Here is a 23076-nt window from a genome sequence, read left to right on the forward strand (position 1 = left end):
ATTTTTATTTATACTGTTTTATTTCTATGATCAGTTTGTGGAAAGGAGTTCAGTTAGGAGGTCTAAAGTTGTAGAAGCTCATAAATCATGTACAGTGAGGTCTGAAGACTGAAATCATACATAAGAGAAGTCAGTCAGTTGAGTTTGTGGCAAAACCTTTTACAGTGCTTGAGTATTGTTGTCTTTTACTGCATATGATAATTCTTAGAAAGTATAACTGAAATGACATTAATTAAAAGATGATTAGTTAAAACATTTCAAATACACCTGCAGGCTATCTATTTCGCCATTGAGGATTTCTTAAAAATAGTGTGTAAAAAATCTTGTCTCTTTCTCGTGAACTCAATCTCGAGTCTCGTGAGATACCCATCTCGTCACACCCCTAAAAGTTAACTAACATTTAACTAATGAAACCTTATTGTAAAGTGTTACCATAAAAATAAATACGCTTTTTTTTTTTTTTTTTTAGTCTTAAGTGCAATCAATAAGTGCAACCATAATCAAAGCACTCTCTCAATATTCAAAGTGCAAAGAGAGACCAACTTTTTCTTTAAGCATGATACAGAGCTGAGAGATGCTTACAGCTACACAGCACAGCCTGATAAAGCTTTCATATTGAGAGATATTTGCATGCATCAGGGAGCCGCTTTCAAAATGCGGGGTATTGACATCACGTTTGAATGCGCGCTCGTGTTTACTTTCACGATCACGCATACTCTGTGAATATGAAGCGGCGGCGACCGTTATCCAACTGAATTAAATGGTTTTTTATTTCTATAAAAGGCAAAATGACAGTGGAGGCATAATGTTAACGTGGCGGTGGCATATTCTTTCCTAATTTCACCCTCATACTATCACAAGACTGCTTTTCAGCTTGACGAGAAATCTCAATTTAGTCTGCGAGATCTTGTGACACGAGATCTCGTCACGCCCCTGTTAACCTGAAAAGAGATTTTAGGTTCTTCGTATCTCACATAGCTGATTCCATCACACTAAATACTGGCCATTCTGTTCCATGTGCCAATCATTTCAGCACAGAGCAGGAGAAGATTCTCCAGACTGGATCTCTCTGTAAGAGACCAGCAGGGAATGATACCATGCCTTGGCTAATGAAGTCGCTCAGGTACAGTATGAACTGTCTGCAGTTCCCGAATGTACGTGCTTGTCACTCACGACCACTTCCTCTAATAAAACGCACAGGGAAAAGGCCTTCTCTCCTCCTTCCGTCTTTTTCTCCACTATGTCCACCAGTCTGATTGTGATTTGGAAATAACAGTTTCCCAACAGTGAATTAAACTGTTCTGTGATGGTCCCTGACATGAACTGTGCAATTATATAAAAAAAAAAAAAAAAAAAAAATCACAATTTTTGAAAGTGCAGAAGACCATAGATAAGTGGTAGGAAAGAGGAAGAACACGTCAGTCCAGCTCTAAGCCCTTGTGTGCTCATTTAGCACAGTGGCTGCTGAACCATGATGTTCTGTCAGTATATAGCCACACTCGTATTAATGACCCAACAAAAGTTGTATGTTTAGCTATGTGTTTGGGACGTAGGTCAGAAGAGGTGCTGGGTTTTTGTTCTATAGAGAGAACCTCCGAATTTAAATGAATAGTCTTTGTTTGGAAGCAGAGCTTTTTCTTGACTTTTCTTTTTCTTCACTAACTTCAGATTTCTTGACAAGCATGCTTTTTGGTACACTAGCTTTTGATTAGCAGCAGAATTTATAATTGTTAGAATTATAAATAAAAGTTTTTTTTAATTATTAATTTATATTTTAACTTTAAAATATAACAAAATATAACAATTGACAACAGCTGTAAATTGCTGTGTTATGGTCATAATTTAAAATGTAATTCATGTATATGAATGATTTTTTTCCAGTCAAATACAAGTTTAGCTTAAATCCTGTAAAATTACTGTATTTTTCATGCTTGCTCAGTTAATGTGCATGCATTTTAGAGTACATAAATGGATACTATGAAAATGTAAGAAAGGACTGAACCTGTCATATTGTGAGCAGCAATTTCTCCCATTCACTTTTAACTGTCTCCTGCTCATTTAATGTCTGAGATTTTAATGTGATCTTCATAAAACAACAAGAAAACAGTTACAATCTGTTTGTTTTCATAAAAATCTACCTTTGAGACCTGAAAGTTACCACAGTTGAAGAAACTCCCATCTGTTTTTAAGAGGATTATTAAGTTAATGTTTGCAGTGTTTGTCTGTGTGTTTTTCTTCTGCCAGTTGGCTGCCGGCTGGCTAGCACAAATTGGAGCATCTTTGGTACTAAATGGTTTGATGCAGACAGCTGTGTTGCACCGGTGTTTGCATGCTCAGCCTTGAATATCCTCCAGTCTGAATTTTCTCACAACCACTTTTGTAAATTAATGGCATAGTTTTGATGGACATTGGCTTATGTGCGTTTTTGTTTGTTTCCTGAAGCACATCGTCCAGTGTCACAGCAGGCTCTGAGATCCTGCTGCTTGGAGATGTGCTTACAAACAGCTTCTTGCTGAGCAAGACGAGTCTTCATGTTTGAGCTGTAATCACCAGCCTAATCTTATTTTTGAAGTGATGTATTTTGCTTTAGAAGCTCTGACTAGAGATTGTGTCAGTCCTCCGAGTTCACTGATAAAGTCTGTTTATATATTTTCCTCATTAAAACCGTGTCACTAGAGGAGGTAATGTTTTACTGTTTGTATTCAGTAGTAGCAGTACCCTGCTGCTGAATCTACAACCCTGCAGCAAAACTATTTATTATTATTATTATTTTTTTAGCTGAGTTGTGAGCTTGCAGTCTGAATTGAATATATTGAGAACCACAGGAGGACATAGTAAAATATATAGGACAACAAATAGACAACACAACTTTCTATTATGTTGTTCTCACTGGTTGCTTGCACAAACAAATGAACAGCATAGTCAGATTTGTGAACCAATTACGAATTTGCAAGTTCTTGGCATAAAAATGGAAGTCGGATGGTCATTCGGATCGATTGCTAAGTCAACTGATTTTTTTTTCTTCCTCATGAAATCTACCAAGAATCATATGTGCTAAATGTTTTTGAGACTTTTATATAATACATTTCAATTGTTTTCGCCACTGAATAAAAAATAAAAAGGCTAATTGCGACTTTTCCTCGCAATTGTGAGTTTACATCTCGCAATTCTGACTTTTTCTCAGAATTGCGAGATATAAAGTCGCAATTGACCCTTTGCCGGGTGTTTAATTGACAAGCGATCTAACCAATCATAACGCCGAATCCGCCATTTTTTCCGACAAAGCAGTCAGGAGTTAGAAGATTAACCTTGGTGGACTTGAACTTGAAAAATGGTTGACGTCTTTCCACGTCTTGAGCTGAGAGTGATCTGTCAGGACACATTAAAGAGCCACAAAACTTTTTATTGTTTGAATTTCTTAAAAAAGTTGTTTGAAAGCTGGGACTTTGTTTAATATCATAAGTAACCTGCTCTGTCTTGTCTGTCGACATGTTGTCAGTGTCCTCTTTGCTCCGCGATGTATTTTTCACTCTGTGTGGAGTGAGAGCGCCATGGCCCCTCGGACAAAGCAACAGTAACTAAGGGGGGCGGGGCTTTGCGAAGGGTCAATTGCGAGTTAGAAAAAATGAGACTTTATAACTCTCAATTGTTAGTTTATATCTCACAACTTTATAACATGTAATCGCGACTTTATATCACGCAATTCTGAGAAAAAAAGGCAGAATTGTAAGATGAAAGTCACATTTACCTTTTTAAATTGGTTTATTCCATGGTGAAAAAAGCTTCCATATTTTCCTGATACCAATAGCAATTTTACATTTCTCAGTGCTAGTTTTCATATGTATTTAACAGATTTCTTTTAAGAAGTTTAATATGTGAATATGAACAAATTAAGTAATCAAATTTAAATTGTAACTGCTTAAATTATAAACATAGTCTTGAATACATGATTATTAGATAGACTATTTAAATACTAATTCAGTGCTGTTGGAGTTTGACTGAGAAGTTATTAAATTAGCTTTATAGACTTTTAGATTTTTTGCATTTTTGATTATTTTCGTGAGGCCTAATGTTCATTTCTTTTGTTCTGCCAGATAATGTTCTCTGAATTGCTGTCCAGTATCTGTCAGCCCAGAATAAACATGCAGGAATGTACCACCTTACAGATGCTGCCAATGTCAATTCCCTGCCAAAAAGCTCTGGGGGTCAACCTTCATTTTGATAATACCGCTTCCAGGAGGTTCTCTTTTGGTAATGGCTTTCCTTCAGATACCAAATGAGCGACCATCTGTTATACAGGCCTTGCTGAGATGAGCTCCAACACGTGATGTTACCATCAGACATTAAAAGAGACCGTTCTCCTGAAAATAAAAATTATCCCATGATTTACTCGCCCTCAAGCCATCCTAGGTGTACATGACTTAGGTGTACTTCAGACAAACATAATCAGAGTTATATTTAAAAAATATCCTGGCTCTTCCAAGCTTTATAATGGTAGTGAATGACGCTCACGATTTTGAAGCCCAAAAAAGTGCATCCATCCATTATAAAAGTAATAAAGGCCTTCTGAAGCAAAGTGATGTGGATTTTGTAAGAAAAATATCCATATTTAAAACTTTATAAGCTTTAATAACAAGCTTCCGGCAAATGGCTGTATGCATCGAATTACGGCAGAAGAGTAACCGCTGACGCGATACATGACGTAGGATTTAGGAGTAGCGCAAGCTCTCGCTGTTCAAACAAATAAGGCTGTGCAACAAACTCAAGCTCCTGTTCTCTTATTTCGAAATCCTCCGACATTTCTCTTTAAAAATTCTCATTTTAGACTTCTAATTTGTGACCGGTGTTTTGTTTTGCGCTATCCTCTGCGCTTCCGCATTCGTCATTTGTCACGTCAGAGGTTGCACTTCCACCTTAACTAGATGCGTACGGCCGTTTGCCAGAAGCTAGTTTTTTTTTTATTTTTTATGGATATTCTTCATACAAAAACCCATCTCTTTGCTTCAGAAGGCCTTTAATGCTCTTTTCCTGTTTGTTTTGCCCCTGCTGTAAAATGGCCAGTTGTTGGTCTCATTGATTAAACCATAGTATGCACTGGGATGGAAGATGGTTCAATAGATGATTGTGCTTTCGACATTTGATTGTTATCATCTTCGATCCACAGCCTTCTCAAGGGGTAGAACATTGATAAGATCAAGTCTTTGTATTGAATGACAAGCAGGCAGGTATCCCATCACCTCTAACCTGAGGTCACAACATGCTCTCATCAGGTTCAGCAAGGATTCTTGATGGTGGATGGCTTTATCGGGTCATTAAGTGCCTGGTTTGTAACTTACCAGTGTAATTGGAGTTGATAAAGTCTGTGTATAGTGACTAAGAATCTCTCCTAAATCTGTGCAGTGGACTTCCCTATATGGACAAGATTGTATAGTCCTAATTTGGGTCAGCATTGAGAGGGTAAAACCAGTCATGTAGGGCAGTGTTTCTCAAACTGGGGTACGTAAGGTGACAAAAGGGGGTACGCGAACAAAATGCGGAGTAGTTAATTTAACTCTACCATACCTTAAAATGATATTAAAACCGAGCATGTATTTCTAACTGGCAAAATGCCATTTCATCAAATCACCTCATGTTTTGCAGTCTAAAATGACTGCATCCACACAAGCAGCATGCATATGATAGATTGCGTGCAGTCTGCTGCCTTAAATCGCGCTAAATTACTGCCGTTCTCGACAGTGCACCTTTGTAAAACTGGGGATTTAGCACTTGCATGAAGAACAAATATAGACACAGATAGTGGATTTATATCAATTTAAGACTTTCTTCGATACAAAAACATACCTTGTGTGAGTTCTTGTATTTAATGTTGATAACGAGCAAGAATGCATATCCACATGACGTGCATTATTATGCAACAGGTCAAAAAACAAAACGTACATTTTAAACACTGTACTGTCAGTATTTAGTCTATTTTGCAATGAAAAAATATTTCTAAGGAAAACCAGAGCAGAACTACAACACACGAATGTGTCTTTGAACGAATCGTGAGAGTCAATGATTCAATGATTCATTCACAGCCACTTGCTTTTCTACTGAATGAATGACTCGATGACTTACTCATAAAAACAGTGACTCGCTGCCACCTACTGGCAGTTTTAGTTCAATATTTAAAAGTATCACTTCGTTTTACCATCATTGCATATTTCTCTATTAAACATTTTTTTATTTAAAACATTATTTATTTTATAAAGTTATTCGTAAACGTAAAAATATGCACTGGAAAATCAATTTAGGGGGCAAATATTATCCCTTAATGGAAAAGTAGACACTGCAGTCGTATTGGAAGAGAGGGGGTACGCAGAAGGATGGGAATCCCTTCAGGGGCTACTCCACGCTAAAAATTTTGAGAACCACTGATGTAGGGGAAAAGCTTTTGGGACGTGAATGTCTAACCGAGGGCTGTATCGGAAAGCTTCATAGTGAAGTGATTTATGACCTTCTCACACTTCCTCACTGGGGTTTGAGTCCTCAAGGGCCTGTTCACAGTGCACAAATGTGCTGTCCTTTCACCTACAGTGCAGTTTCTGCCTTGAAGGATATTTTGATTTGCATCGTTCTCTGCATAGAACACAATATTTGCTTACTGTTTGCATCTTATGTGCACTGAGGATTCTGTTTAAGGTATATGAAAATGTTTGGCTTCAGCAGAATGTGAGCCGACTATGGTTACACTAGTAGTTATTCATTCTGATTCTGATAGCTTTACAAGTATGTAGTGTCACAACTTGTTTTGTACAACAGTATTATAGTTTAGCATGACACGGTCTCATCTTTGTCAGTTTTCCTGGCTTTTACAAAGTATAGCCTACAGAAACCAATGATTTTGATTTAGGGAGTATGGTTGTAAGGTAGAACAATGACTTTAGACCAAAGTAGTCTGAGTTGAAAAAGCCACATCATGCCGTAAAAACTGGAACTTTTAGGACTGTGATTTAAGAGCACAGAGACTGTTCTGCCTAAAGAAGAGTGTTGCTGTAGGAAACAAAAGGGGGGCAGTTTGCACATTTTTATGGTGTTTTATCTGGTCATCACATGCTGTTTCCTCTTCCTGTTTCGTTTGACACCTCGTCGTGGTAGTCTTCTTCTTGTGGATAGGTGGAAATGAGGGCATGGCATGGTTGCATCTCCCACATGTTTTAAACCCCACTGAGAGTCATTTCTCATGTTTTTCTACTGATAGATTTTTAGAAGTGAGATTCACTTTTTAAAGAAAAGACAGAATTGTGCAAGCTTTATCAGACATTCATTTTTTTTTTTCCTGTTCAAAAACTTCACGCCTTCTAACTCCTGCAATAACTTCATAGCGTTCTCTCTTGGGAGATTATTCGTCATTTCATTGGCTCTAGCAACACCAAATGTGGAAAAGATGTGTGAATGCTCTGCAGGAGGTGTTTGAGAGGTTGCGTACAAATATTGCACACAATAGTTCTGTCATGTAGTGTCTTCAACATCACTAGACAGAGCCAGGACTGTTAAATGAGGAACACAGCTGGTTGGCAGCTTTGAATTTCTTGAAGAGGGTTGCATGCAGTGCCAGACTAATAATTAAAGTACAAAAAACAGTGTCGCCCAGCCTGCTGTGTTCGTAATCAGTACAAATGCAAAAACTACAAGTGAATGTCTTTTGTTGTTGTTGAGGAGTGTGCCAGTTACCATATGCTATTGTTTTCTTTCCCTTTCCTCCTTAAATTTGTGTTTCATAACATCAGCACCTTAATTAGCTGCATTATTTTTTTCTTTTTATAATGTTGTTAGAGAATCTTGCTGGTTAATGATGCCTAAAATGGTTGTGGGAAATGACCTAAAATAAGACAGATTGGTATTTACTACAGATTTGTTTTATGTGTATCTATTATGAAATCTGAAGCTTTAAATTAAAAAAGGAAGCGTTGAAACCATGGCTAAGTGCACATGCTCTGAAACATAGTAATCCTAATCCAATTTCTCCCTCTTCTCCCAATCAACTGTTGCACTCTTTTTCTTTAATTGTACTTATTAATAACATTTAGAATCAGAATGAGGGAGCTTTATTACCAAGTGTACTTGCACACACAAGAAAGTTTTCTCTGTAATTGAAGCTTCCAGTGCACACGTTCACTCTAAAAATTGCTGGGTTATTTGGAAACCCAGTATTGGGTAAATTTTGGACAGAACACATGCTTGGTTATTTCTACCCATCTTGTTGAGTTTTATACATTAACCCATTTGCTTTTTTTTTTTTTTTTTTTTTTTTTTTAAATTTAGTATTGGGTCAGTCAACCTGATATTGAAGGTTTTTCATTATATCATATTATTTATATTATGTAACAGCTGCATTTTAATTTTCAGACATTGCGGGTATTCAAGTCGTCAATGTCCTAGTGTTTAGTGGATCCATATCAGTGTTCATGATAGGGCTGGGCGATATATCGCATGCGATTGTCGCGCGCATTTCGTCAGTAAAGCCGGTTCCCTGATTACCGCGAAATCGCCATCACCTGCTTTCAAATGGAGCAGCATTTCATAGACAGAACCGTAGATCACTGACAAGCCACGCAATATTGCGCTCATTATCGCAGATGAATCGCCTTCGATAATGACGCGATATCGCGTGGCTTGTCAGTGATCTACGGTTCTGTCTATTAAATGCTGCTCCATTTGAAAGCAGGTGATGGCGATTTCGCGGTAATCAGGGAACTGGCTTAACTGGTGAAATGCACGTGACAATCGCATGCGATAAATTGCCCAGCACTAGTTCATGATAAACTGATTCACATCATATGAGGAGCACAAATCAAAGTCTATGAAAGGCTAAGGGCTCTATTTTATCTAAGTGCATGGTCTAAAGTGCACAGTGCAAGTGCACTTTGGGCATGTCCGAATCCACTTTTGCTAGTTTAACAACGAGAAAAATGGTCGGCACGCCAGGTACATAGTCTAAAAGGGTTGTTCATATTCTATTAATGAGTAATGGCTGTGTTTCAGAATCAATCTCATCTCCAACTCCATAACTGAAGCTATAGGTTGTGAAATCAAGCAAACTACAAAACAGTAAGAAAGAGAAATGCTTATGTACTAGCATAGCATAGCATACATCTATCCGATTAGCCTGCTAGCTTAGCTTATATTATATATTAGGTATGTTTTTTGCTTCCAATATCTGTTTTGTTTGTTTTATTATGCAATACATAGGCATTCATTTTAAATTTAAAGCATGTTGTTTGTGCACTTAATGTAATAACCTAATTCACTAATGTATGATGTTTATAATTAGTCAAGACATCACAACTGATTAGGCATTACTGCCTAGGTCCTAAAGGAGAACCGATTCCTGGGGGGAAATCGGTTTCTCATGACACCGGATTCCACCAAAGCATTTTTATCTTTATGCACACAATAATAATCTTTTACATTGTAATCCTTTTATTTTTAATATTTGGCATGTTTGTGTTTGTGTGTAATAAGTATAGTGTACGTGTATTGTGCACCCGCCTATAGGCGCATATTAAAAATTTTGCCATTGACTTTAGACCAGGTTTAAGTTGGTCAGTGTCGCAGTCTATTTGTTGCCTCAAAATAGCAATGCGCCAACAAATGCGCCTGAACACACCTCATTTTCAGATCAGCACACCCATGGGCAAACAGATGGGTGTGAGTGCATTTGCTATTTAAAAAGCGTGGCTCAGGCCGGGAAAATGATAACTGCGTCGGGCTGAAACTAGCAAAAAACACTTGCGTCGCGCCTGACACCTCTTTGCACTGGCTGTACGATAGGGCCCTATATGTGTTATCTACACTGCATATGACTGTTATTGAGCGTCTGTTTCTTTTATCCAGGATGTTGTTTTTGTGTAATCTTCTAAAACACTGAAGTAAACTGACATGGCCTGATCTGTTCATCTTAACCTTTCCTTTGAGGGTGTTGACTTGCAAGGTTTTTACTGGTTAGTTGTAGCTTGTTTGTTCTCTACACAGGATTTTCCCTTAGGCAGGGCATTAGTGACCATATCTCTGAGGCTTTGAGGTCTTTATCATAAAGCTATCGGTTTATTTCAAGCTACATCTAGACTCTGATCCTAGAGGTAACCCCACAGGAATTCTTCTCAAATTGGTTTGTTGTCATATTTATCCACAGGTAGTCTCAAAGGAGCCACCATTGTGGATGCACTGGACACGCTCTACATTATGGAAATGTATGACGAATTTGAGGCTGCTACCGAGTGGGTGGAAAGGAACCTAGACTTTAACATGGTAAGACTCAAGCCTGTTATACATATTTCTAATGGTCCAGTTTGCTTTAAAATTGCCCCTGAATAATACAACTCAATCAGAATAATGACTTTTTGATAAGGCTTGTCTGCGTCGTCTCCAGTGGTGACAGAGTGTCGACCTTCGCTCTTCTGGAGAGCTCTTAGCATCATCGCTTGTTAATCAGGCAATAAGACTCTGACTCATGAGTCTGGTGTTAGTATATGAGGAGACGCTCACATCTGAGCCAACAACATAAATGTCTCCAAGCCTCAAAAACTATCTTCTGACTCATGCTTTCAGCCATTTTTCAACATTTAAAATATAAATTTTAGACTCCTGGGTTTTTTTTTTCCCACACAAAAACAACCATGTCAGCATGACTTAAATGGCTTCCTATCATGAGGAATCATTTTCTGTATAATCTTTTTATGGGAAATGTTTGAAACGTTTCAGTTCATGTTTATTTGTTCCTGTTACAATATAATACAGCTTAGCCAGAGAGTCTATTATTGAAGGATGTGGTTAAAAACAATTTAGGCGTAAAAACAAACACTTAGCTAATGTGCAAGCAGACAGGAAGATAGCAGATTTGTTTTTAATTTTACATGCAACTTGTAGCAAAAAAAAGGGGGTCAGAGAATGGAAAATTATCATGAAAAACTAAATTATGACTTTTTTTGATGGTCTAAATACATTTATACATTCACACTACCCTTCAAAACATTTTATTTAAAATATTTTTTTTTCTTTGAAAATACACTGGTCAAATTGATCAAAAGAGGCAGTAAGAATTTGTTTCAAAAGATTTTTATTTCAAATAAATGCTTTTTTGTTTTTTTTACTTTATCGAAAAAAAAAAAAAAAAATGATAATAGGAAATGTTTCTTGACAACCAAATCAACATATTAGAAAGATCGCTGAAAGACCATGTGACTGCTGAAAATTCAGCTTCATGCCATCACAGTAATACATTTATAAATATATAAAAATATATGGCTTTGGGCCACTATTGACTACCATAGTATGTTTTTTCCAACTTCGGAAGTCAATGGTTGCCCAAAGTGGCCGGGTTACAAACTTTCTTCAAAAAACATCTTTTGCATTTAGCAGTACAAAGAAATGTATACAGGTTTGGAATAACCTGAGGCTGAGTAAATGATGACATAATTTTCATTTTTGGGTGAACTGTCCCTTTAAATTAGAAAAGTTATTTTAAATTGTAATAATATTTCTCAATATTACAGTTTTTACTAAATGCAGCCTCAGTGAGCATAAAATACTTGCTTTAAAAATTACATTTATTAGTACTAATATTTACAATAAACAATTCTTCTATCGAGTAGTAGTTCATTAACAGCAAGGGATTTACAATTTATACGGAGAATACACATATAATTATGATCATTTAAAAAAAAAAAAAAAGAAAAAGTGTGTTCACAGGTGTGAGTATATCAGCCATTTTCTGCTGTGAATGTGACTCACTCCCCCAACTAGATTTTAGAGCTGGAATTATCAGCCTTTTATGAACGCCAATTCTTCTTCAATAATATGAGAAATGCTGAACTGTTTCATCTTCAGAACTTCACCCAGTAGGGAGAATAGAACTGAGACCAGCACTGAAGGTATAAATTTGATTAATCATAAAGACAATGGAAGTGAATAGCAAAAGGTAATCAGTACTTCGTGTAGATCACTCCAGAAATTCCGAAGCAAAGTTTATGAGCAATTTAAGACGCAACACATGCAGGATAAGGTAGGCAAAAATGATGCTTTGTTTGATGTGGCTCTTTATTGAGGTAATTTCATTAGACATTCTGTGGGGGTTTACCATTAGTTAAGCATCGGAAGTTCTTCAGTACATCCTACCGCCTCAATTTAAGGCAAGAGAGAAAACTGTATCTGGGTCCAGTGCTTTAATGAAGAGTGTTAAACAACTTTTAATTGAAAGGCTTTTCTTTCTTCCCTCAAGCAATTCCAACAATGAAAGAGTCCACAAAAATCCCCTGTGAAACGGTTATTAATATTCAGCTTGTCTCTGGAATACTAAGCAACTCGTTTCTGATGCACGAAAGCCTATTTTTTTACTTGAATAATTGTAGCCATTTGAAGTTTAGTCATGCTGCTTTATTTGACCTCCACTATCATCCGGTTATCTTTGAGAAGCTAAAAGGTGTTTATCTAAGCAAAGGCTATCTGCGAATCGAGCTTACATTATCATCCTGAGTACTGTTTGAGATCGGTTCAAAGGTTTCCCCAAAGTGGTCAAATCTCTTTGGCAACTCCTTGATTATATTAGGAGATATGATTAATCTTTGTTTATCCTTGCACATAATCTCAATATTTTATTTGTCCAGCATTTTTGGTTCAATCAGGTCATTATCCTGAATCCTCATTACCACATTCAGTTGTTTTACAAGTTATGATCAGATTGCTTTACAAAGAAATCCGACCCTGGAGCAGAACGGAGGAGGAGAGCCACTTCACTGTATCAACAGCCCTGATCTCTCGTCTTTTATGCTGTGGGATTCTTTTATTCCTGTAAAAGCCAGCATCATCGAAGGTCAGATTCATCGGCTGCTGTAAAAGACCGCTGTGTTGCAGTGACCGCAAATCCCAACTGGACTCAAACCCGAGTGAGATAACCTTTCAGACAGAGACACTATACTGTTGGGGGAATCGAAAAACCTCATCAAAAGCATATAAATAGAAAATCCCTTCCCTTTTTTTATAAGGCTTACCAATCAGAGACATACCATTAGATACAGCACTCAAGCACATTGTGGCTCGTTGTGTCCATCCCTCTCATCTGAAGTATGCATTAGAGCAGGGGTTTTCAAAGTTGGAGACAGTGGGCCTCCGTTCTAACATAACACACATGGTGCCCTGCATAGTATGAATTGCACTGTATGAATTACACACAGATTCTTAATCAAACTATGAAAGATATTCAGTCAAGAGCAGTGAATGATTTTCTTTTTGTTGTATTGTTTGATTATCTTCAACAGCATAGACAACAGCAGGTACTGTAGGCGTATGTGAGGCTGCTTTCATTTTAAGACCTTATGCATGGATCCAATATAATAATTTTGCCCAACTGTTTACTTTCACATACTCACCAAGACGGGCATTTTGACACACAAATGTGTGTATTTGACCGTTCAAGTGCAATAAGCCATGAAAGTGAACTGAATTCAGCACTCTTGCTCTTCGGCTGTGCGCCACTGAAAGCCGCCTGTCAGTACTGAGTTCAGTTCTCTTTCACAGTTTATTGTGCTTTTCCCACTCTTTCTTCTTATTCACCCATGTTTCTTTGCTGCTCTCTTGTGTTTAAGCAGTCCTGCACTGCACGGATATATTTACATATGGAAAAAAATATATAGAAAAGTCTCTATCAGTTGACATCGTCATATCACGCCCTAACCCCTGAATTTGAGATTTATTATTAGGGCTGTCAAATTAATGTGTTCATTTAATTAATTAAAATTTAATTAGTTAAAATGATTGTGCACAAAAATAATCTGAATCAGTATTGGCCATAACAAAAACTATTTTGTTCTGTATCATAACTGTACTCCTGTTTGTTGCAGAGAGATTTTTTTAAAATAGCCATATCATCCCCCACCCTCCCCTTTCCTCATCAATATCAGTGATTCGGTTAGCTTTATATTTTTCTAAGCGAAGCAAAGTCCTGGCTAGGCAGCACTTTAATAATTGCAGAGTTGCAGAGTTAGTGGAGGTTTTGCATCGCTGCTTTTGCGTCTTCTTTTACTGATTCCCTATTGACTTTGTACATATTCATGTGTGCAGGGAGAAGATTGCACAAGACTCAGAAGTGAACTTCTGACTCATCTTGTGGAGGTTTTTGGGGTATTTTTGACCCACTTTTTTGTTTTACAAGCCAGTCTTCTGCAGTTTCACAGCAGAAGGGACATTCTCAGGCTTTACAATTGGTTCACAAATAGTTCTGGCCAGTTTTATCAAGGAGGAGCTTATAATATTTACTTCTTTTCCCCGTTTTATTTATTTTTTCTCCCAAGTTGACATATACAAGAAAGCCTTTGTCATGGTCTTTTTGTGCCAGTTCCTGACAGGTCCCTCTATGACCCACAAAAGGGTTGAGCCATCATCTGGAAACATCTGGTGCCCTGTTGCAACTGGAACCATTTAAGCATTTGAGAGGAGGCTCTCCATTGGCGCTTTTGCACCGTTTTCATAGTTCCTATACCTACTGGTGGAAATTCCTGCTTTTTTGCATGTTTGCATGTTTGATTTTAGTTACGAAGTAGGTTACTTCAGAGTTGGGTCCAACCCAGCACAATAGGAACTACCAGTGGCGTAAGTGTTTCTTTGACTGGCTGAACGCATGCCATACGAAACACCGCCAATACAGTTTAAATATACTTACTCCATGAACTAACTCCATGAACATGGAAAACAGTGATAGATAGGATTTACCTGCCAACTTTGTCTGCGGCGTTGATCTTTTTTTCCAGCCTCGATGATATGTAGATCTGCAAGTTTTTGTAGGAGATTTTGCCTCTTACTGTAGCTCTCCTTTATACTCTTTCAGTCGCATAACGTCTACATTTCAATCTCCATTGTCACAAAACCCACGTCACACAAAAAAAATAACAGCTCCAAACACTCCATCCTCTAGTTGTTGACATTGTTAAATGACTGTGGTATCGTTTTATCATCCAACTTTCTGAATACTCATAGTGAATTTTTGATGGCAAGATTCTGAACCAATGAAATGGGATTTTCATTACATGCTGATGTATACAAAATGGTAGGGATGTCCAGATCCGATCACGTGATCGGAAATCAGGCCCGATCACTGTCGGCCAGCTTACATCAATTCCTACTAGTGGTGCAAATGCAAGCAGATAAACCAGGTGGCTAGTTCCTATAGCTGAGTTCTTATAACTACCTGGTGCAAAAGCCCCTCATAACACCCCTAACCACCCCTAGACATCAGCCATTTATCTTGCCCTGAACCGGATATTTACCAATGTGATGCAATATATTTCTCTGCTGCGCCGCCTGTGCACCTTTATGAAATTGTTTTGCTTGTGTATTATAGCAGTTTGCCTATGCTAAGCAATAAGTGGGTCATTATTGCTTGGTTGCCCAGAGACAGTGCAGAGACGTGAATATTTCACCTCATAAACCATCTGACGAGACCACAGATGTCTTTCTGTGGTCAGACTGTTTAACATCACATGACAAAGACTAAATGAGAATTGTGGTTTCATGCTACAGGTGCCAGAGTATCTGAAATATTGATGCAATATAATGTAAAGCTAAAACTGCTTTTAGCTTTACATTTATATTGAGTTCAGTTTCAAACCCCCATCTATTTATTTATTTATTTATTTATTTATTTATTTTTTTAACAGCGATTCTCAAACTTTTGAGGCCTAGTACCACCTTTTATCAAATTGGCACTCTGCACCAGTAAGAGAACATTACCTATACACAATGTATATGTGGGCTATGCATGAGTTTTAGATGCATAAAGATATATTACAATTGGACTGAGAAATTTAGAAAGTAAACATAAATAAAGAATTGAATAAAAAATGTAATTTAAGCATGCCGTAAGAGAATGCGCTGTCTGTGAATGTCCTGTCACTCACACAATACTGGCGCGCGTCTTTCTGTGTGTCGGGTGTGTGACAGGACATTCACAGACAGTGCATTCTCTTTCTCTGTTGGCACACTTAAATTCAATTTTTAATGGATGTCATGCCAGAATCGAGTTCTCTGTCATGCTCAAACGAACAATAACACACACAATAATGCCAAAAATGTCCATTCTGATGAGTATCCTCCTAATAACAGCATTGAATGAGTTAAATAAAGTCTTAAATGCAAGTAAATAGTTGTGATAAGGTGGTACATGTGTCATGTGCTGCAGCGACAGCTCTTAAAGGGACAGCAACCAAAGTCATTGAAGATAATGAAAGAACAAAGGTAACAGCGAAAATTACTTACTGCTCTTGACTAAAGAACTTTTGTAGCTTTAATAATGATTAATCTATATTTAATTTAGGCTATAAATCATGCAGTTTACACCTGTTAGACAGGTAGGAAGGGCACAGGTAGCCTAAATATGACATTTTATTATGGGTTGATGTGAGGATTGTTCTAAGTCCACATATTTTTGAAGCCTAATAAATGTTAAAAAATGATAGCTTTCAATTACACTGTAATGTCGAATGGCTATAATTCAAAATTTAAAATTGGGGAAAAAAATCAATTTCATCGACATCAGTAGCCGTATTAGTATCAGTGATAGTGGCCTTCATTCATAAAAATATGCCATTAAACAAATATTTAAAATATTCTGTCTTTAAGTTGTTTCCTTATGTTGTTTTAATTTGGAGATTAACTGCAAAACTATTACATTATAAAATATATTAAAAACAAATAAAACGTATTTTTAATTGTGATTAATCACAGAAAGAAATGTGATTAATCGAGTTAATTTCGCAATATATATATATATATATATATATATATATATATATATATATATATATATATATATATATATATATATATATATATATATATATATATATATATATATATATATATATATATATATCATGCATTACAATGTTTTAAATATATATTAAAGTACTGTAAATATCCAAAGTTGGATATTTTTGCTGAGTTTGAGATATCTAGAGTTGAGAACAATTGGTTTAAAATATATTTGAAATCATATGTGACCCGTGCTGGCAAAATGAGTCACAATGCGCACATTTTTGAAAATGAGCTATTGTTATTTGCATAATGTTATAAAACTCTTCAAAATGATGTATGATTTGTTGGAATTGGAGAACAAATGACTGAGCTACATCTGTTTAAAGTCCATTGAGTCAGCAAAGTCAATTTTGAGAAAAATCCAGTTAAAGTTTTCTGAAGTTTTCAAAACAGTATTTTACTTCAATATTTGTGCACACGCTTCGGTTCTGTCAGTCAAAGTGAGTTAGACCATTTTGTAGGGATGTCCCGATCACGTTTTTTTGCCCTCGAGTCCGAGTCATTTGATTTTGAGTATCTACCGATACCAAGTCCTGTTCCGATACTTCTTCTATAATACATGAAAAAGAATAAAGAAGAGCGAAAAAAACAATCCAGGATCCAGGAACAGTGCTTTTCAGGTTTTTTAGGTATCTAACAGCGCTGAAGCGCAAGACTTGAAAGAGAACTCAGTATTTGCGCGTTGACTGAAATAAGCGTGTGCACGCTTCGGATGAACGCACACAAATCTTCTCACAGCGCGTGCGAGTTCTCTTTCGCGTCTTGTTCTTGAAGGTTTAAATCAGCAAGGCTTAAATGAGTTAGTTTAAACACAGACAGCAATGTGTGCTGTTCAGGTCTCACCTGTATCAACACCCGGGTGATGACGGCGTAAATGACTGAACGTCCGGTTCCGATCGAGTCTGAAATCACTTGATCGGGCCCGATTTCCGATCACGTGATGGGATCTGGACATCCCTACCATTTTGTATACATCAGCATGAGTTTGAAAATCACAATTCATTGGTTCAGACTCTTGCCATCAAAAATTCACCATGAGTATTCAGAAAGTTGGACGATAAAACGATACCAAACTTGAGAGGAAGCCAAAGGTGAAGTGAGCAGAGAAAAAAATTCTGGGTACTCCTCTCATAAAACATACAAATAAAGATTCTTTTAGATGTTTAATTGCTATTTGAAGCATTTGGATCACTAGACGAGGGTTTGATGAACTCATTTTTGTAAAAAACTTCAAATTTGACCAAAATTGACATTTTTGACTTGTTTTGCCTGTAGCTTGTAATTAGGCTGTGTGCATTCCGACTCATTTTGCCAGCACAGGTCACATATTGTTAGAGATGTAATAGCGTGATAAGTATTCTCTACAGCGGGTAAATATGATGAAAGTAAAAACATCAAAGAGCTTTTCTGTTGAAATATTAGATTTTTTTTTTTTTTCTTAATTTGAAGATGCTCTCTGAAGCATCTTCTCTTTATAGCTCTGTATCATGTGAGTGATGTTTTGTTCGTGTAACATGTGCATTGAGATGCCCTTTTACCCAGCAGTCACAGGTTCCCAGATTTGCAGAAAATATCTGTACTCGGATTTCACCCTCCTGTGGGAGCTTGTTTGTATCTTTGCTCAATCCCAGCAGAGCTTTATCAGCTCTGTTGTATTGTTTCCTTTCTTAGTATTTGGTGTGTGAGGGTAAAGTGTGTTTTTAGTACCCCCCCCCCCCCCCCATTTTTACAGTCTGCAGTTCGAGGTGAGCCAGTCACAGTGTTTTTAGGAGCTTAAATATTCACCTTTTCTTTTGTTTTTCTGTTCTATTCCCTCAGAATGCCGAAATCTCCGTCTTTGAAGTGAACATCCGTTTTGTTGGAGGCCTGCTGTCCGCCTATTATCTCTCAGGCAAAGAGGTATGTAAACCTGGAGTGTACAGATGTTTTTTTGTGCTTTACCAGACTGAATGTGTGTTTATGGCCAAAGGATTTGATATGCAAGCTGGCTATAATTGACACGCTGCCTGAAGGAAGCTTGAAGCCTGTAGCTGGCATTTGTTCTGGACTCCTACGCGTTTAAAGGCACAGTTTCCCTGAATCTTTGTATGCAACTGTTGGAAATCAATGACATTTATAGTTGGCAGGGCACAATAGACCACTCAGGAGAGCCACAGGGGCCTCAGGTCTGTCTTCTCCCAGTGGTCTGGCTGTTTGCTCAGACGCTGAGCCAAGTCAAACAAACACACACACACACACACACACACACACACTCCGCCATCCCACTTAGAGCTCATTCGGAGATCCCAGCATATCCAGGAAGCTCTGTGCCCACTCTGCTAAATTGAAAGCCTTTTTGAAACCAAAAAGATGTTGGACTCTCAAGCGAGACCTGAAGCACACACACAAAGCCCATTTCCAAACCTTCATTGAATCAGGCTAATGCAGAACTTTGCTCATATTTCCGATCTCCTCTCCTGTAAATTAGATTTTCCTAGTAACGTCTGGCAGAATGTGAAGGATCTGATTCAAATCAAAAGAGTGGCATTTTCGGCTGATACTCAGGGCTTTTTCATTGCGTCCCACAGCAAATGTGCTCTCAGTGATATAGTATAAGCTTTCATTTGTGTGGTGCAGAACAGAGCTTTGTCCGGAGGGGGAATGGATCATTGTGTGAGCTTCATCACTTGTGTGGTTGTGTTGATGTAAGGCAGACCCTTCAGCAGAACAGCCATCTCTCATCTTCAGAGTGACTCTTCCATCTACTAGCACAGCATAGCTGTGTGTTGGTTCAGGATGAATGACAAGTAATAGAACAGAGCTTGTGTGATGTTTAACAGTTGTTTTTGTATTTAATGCTTTATTAATTTCTTAAAGAGGAGAATACACTACCATTCAAATGTTTAGGAGTTAAAAAATCTAACAATACTTTTATTTAGCAAGGATGCATGAAATTGATCAAAAGTAAAATGATAAAAAACATTTATAATGTTACAAAAGATTTCTGTTTCAAACTGTTGTTTAACTTTCTATTCATCAAAAGAACACTTAAAATTGCATTTTTTTTCTGTAATACTAATATTTTTAAAATGCGTTGCACAGACCAAAATGAATATTTTAGCCATAGCCATTATTAGAAGTGAGGGGGAAAGAAATGTCAAGTGTAATACCAGTTTTTTTTTTTCTGACTTTTTGTCTAGTTGACAGCTTTTAATTGGCTAAGAAATCAAATACACTGCTAAACAATAACCAGTAACTTAATATTTTGTAATATTTTTTTTTTTTCTATATTTTCCTTTTTTGTAGGGCTGGGCGATATATCAAATGCTTTTGTCTAGCGCATTTCGTCAGTAAAGTCGGTTCCCTGATTACCGCTAAATCGCCATCACCTGCTTTCAAATGGAGCGGCATTTAATAGACAGAGCCGTAGTTCACTGACAAGCCACGCAATATCACGTTCAATATCGATATGAATCGCCGTCGATATTGAACGCGATATTGCTTGTCTTATCAGTGATCTACGGCTCTGTCTATTAAATGCCGCTCCATTTGAAAGCAGGTGATGGCGATTTAGCGGTAATCAGGGAACCGGCTTTACTGACGAAATGCGCGTGACAAAAGCATTCGATATATCGCCCAGCCCTACTTTTTTGACAATTTTATGATTTGGTTTATGTACTACAAACACTTGTGCATTAGATCACCATTTTATACAATGTAAACAAAACAAAAAATCACAGAACAAGGCAGAAAATATATTTTATTGTTTATATACTGTAATATAGGCTATGTCAATTAGCACTAGAGCTGGGCGATGTATCGAATGCTTTTGTCACGCGCATTTCGTCAGTAAAGCCGGTTCCCTGATTAGCGCTAAATCGCCATCACCTGCTTTCAAATGGAGCGGCATTTAATAGACAGAGCCATAGTTCACTGATAAGACACGCAATATCGCGTTCAATATCGATATGTATCGATTTACTGAAGAAATTCGCGTGACAAAAGCATTCGATACATCGCCCAGCCCTAATTAGCACTGCATTATTCATTACAATATTCATATTTTTAGGAATGGCTTGAAAAGCACACATAAACCATATATACTGTCAGTCGTGTGTTGATTGTCTTCACGTTTCATCAGTCAAAACGCTTTTTATTCAGCTATAGCTGGATGCTTTTGTCCATATAAGGGATTTCCTGGAACGGCAAGAGTTATTACTTCTATGAATCCGTTTTGGACTTTCTGCGAAAGAGCGCCCTCCGACTTCGAGTATGAATGAAACATACATTACATGAGTTTTGCACTCCATAATGTTTGTTTTGGATAGAGAATAAAAAAAATATATATTAAAATGTCAGGTCATGCATAGACTATCTTGTCTCTTTGAATTTTAATCTATATTTATTTACTTTGGCCCATGAAAAATTTTACGTGAACGCACTTGCCGGAAAATAGCGAGTGCGCCCATGGTAAATTGTAGTACTTCTTATTGCTAATGTCAATCATTAAGCAAATTAATTTATGGAATTATTTAAAATGTAAGTAATTTTTGTTTCATTAAATAAATTGAATTGTTTTGAAGTTTTGTTATTTACTGTTGGAACTTTATTTGGAAATTTATCTAAGATAACATTATTTATAACAAATGAATAGGTCTTGAATAATATATTTCATTATTTCTCTCAAATGTAAATCACTCAAAAGCCTATAGCACAGTCTCTACAGTTGAAACATTATACTGTAATTCGACCCAGCCCTGGCCATGACCCAATCCATTCAATGAGACAAGACCCCTTAATGTCATCTCGCACTGAGATTCAGACGTCGTATGACGGGTTACATGAGATTGATGTGTGTCAAAATGAAACGCTGTCTGTTGAAAGTAAATAGTTGTTTGTCATACATAGTTTCGGATAACAGTGTAGGGTCTCTGCTATCTCCCTTGTTGCAAATAGTCGAACAGTGATATAAATCTTTGAACACTACATTATTGTTCTCTCAGCAAGACGCAAGCTTGTTTCATCACTGCGTATTGACTAGGGAGGCACGGCATATGAAGCAGTTGAATACAAAGTGGCCAGCACACAGTCCAGGATTCAAGCACAGCACTGATGAAAGTCCTTCAGTGTAGTAATCTCAGACACTCAGGATAATGAGCCGCCCTCCTGCCTACCTTCATAATAATGTGTGCCCTGAACTGAGAAATGTTGATTAGAGGAGAGAGCCTTCAGGTAGCTGGTCACATTGTTAAACCACAGCGAGAGATCTTAGTAAATGTGTCTGGCTTTAAATTCTTACTGGGCTTTGGAAAATGTAATCTTTTGGAGACCAAACCCATTATAGGATTCCTCTAACAGCACATGACTAACTCATCACTGGAGTATGATGATTACGTCATCGCCATTGTGAAGACATGTTTAGCTTTTCTTGGGAGGCTTCAGATCGATATAGCTTCCGAGTTCTTCCAGGCAACATGGCCCGTTTCTCATCACCCTTTTGAATGTACGCATACAAATAACATAAAGAATCTAGATGGGTTTGGGTGGTGGACGTGGTGCTAAAATTGAATGGTGGTGCGAATTCTTCTCTAGCTGCTGACGGCTCCAGCGCCTTGGCTTGTACTCAAAGCAAGTCTAGGCTCTTTGATGAATCTTTCATCGTCTTGAGAGACAGCCTTCATGCAAATATCGCACATGCTCCCCAGCACAGGCAAAGCGAATGGCCGCATTCATAGACGGCTTCACAAACTAATGTGGTTTGCTGTGATTTAGTCCTACTCTGATTTTTCTCTCCTGAACGATGAGAGGATTAATCTCTGGCTTATTTATTCGTGCATTATTTACGCCCGGATGGTTTTTCATCATTGACGTGAGCAGCCTGGGACAGAGCCACCTGTCAGAACACAGCACTTAACTCCTTAATGGATCACATATCGATTTTCATCATTTTTTTTCTTGCTCTATAATTCATTTTACATAACCCCTGGCAAGTCCCATCTGTGGTGTAAATTTTCTTTATATCTCGACAGAGATCAGTGGCTGCACAAATACTTATTTTCAGTCCAGCTTTATTACAGCTCATGTATTTTGTATATTAAAAACATGAACATGTATGTCCAGGCTGCTCTTTACCATACAGTGAAATACAGTGAAAGTAAAAAATTGTGCAGCTGTATAAACTTAAAAATAATAATATTTATTAAAATTGTTTAATTGAATATACTGCTCTATTAATTAATTCATTAATTCATT

General features: G+C 37.3%; 1 protein-coding gene across 1 annotated transcript in view; it reads left to right on the forward strand.

Annotated features, from left to right (window-relative positions):
• The window catches only part of man1a1 (mannosidase, alpha, class 1A, member 1), a 132837-nt gene that overhangs the window by 37506 nt on the left and 72255 nt on the right, over positions 1–23076 (forward strand). Inside the window, exons 3-4 of the mRNA XM_067384301.1 lie at positions 10175–10290; positions 18664–18744. Of these exons, the coding sequence (XP_067240402.1) occupies positions 10175–10290; positions 18664–18744 (197 nt within the window). The remainder of the gene's footprint in view (positions 1–10174; positions 10291–18663; positions 18745–23076) is intronic.

The sequence above is a fragment of the Chanodichthys erythropterus genome, chromosome 4 (genome assembly GCF_024489055.1).
Source record: "Chanodichthys erythropterus isolate Z2021 chromosome 4, ASM2448905v1, whole genome shotgun sequence".
Classification (NCBI taxonomy): Eukaryota; Metazoa; Chordata; class Actinopteri; order Cypriniformes; family Xenocyprididae; genus Chanodichthys; species Chanodichthys erythropterus.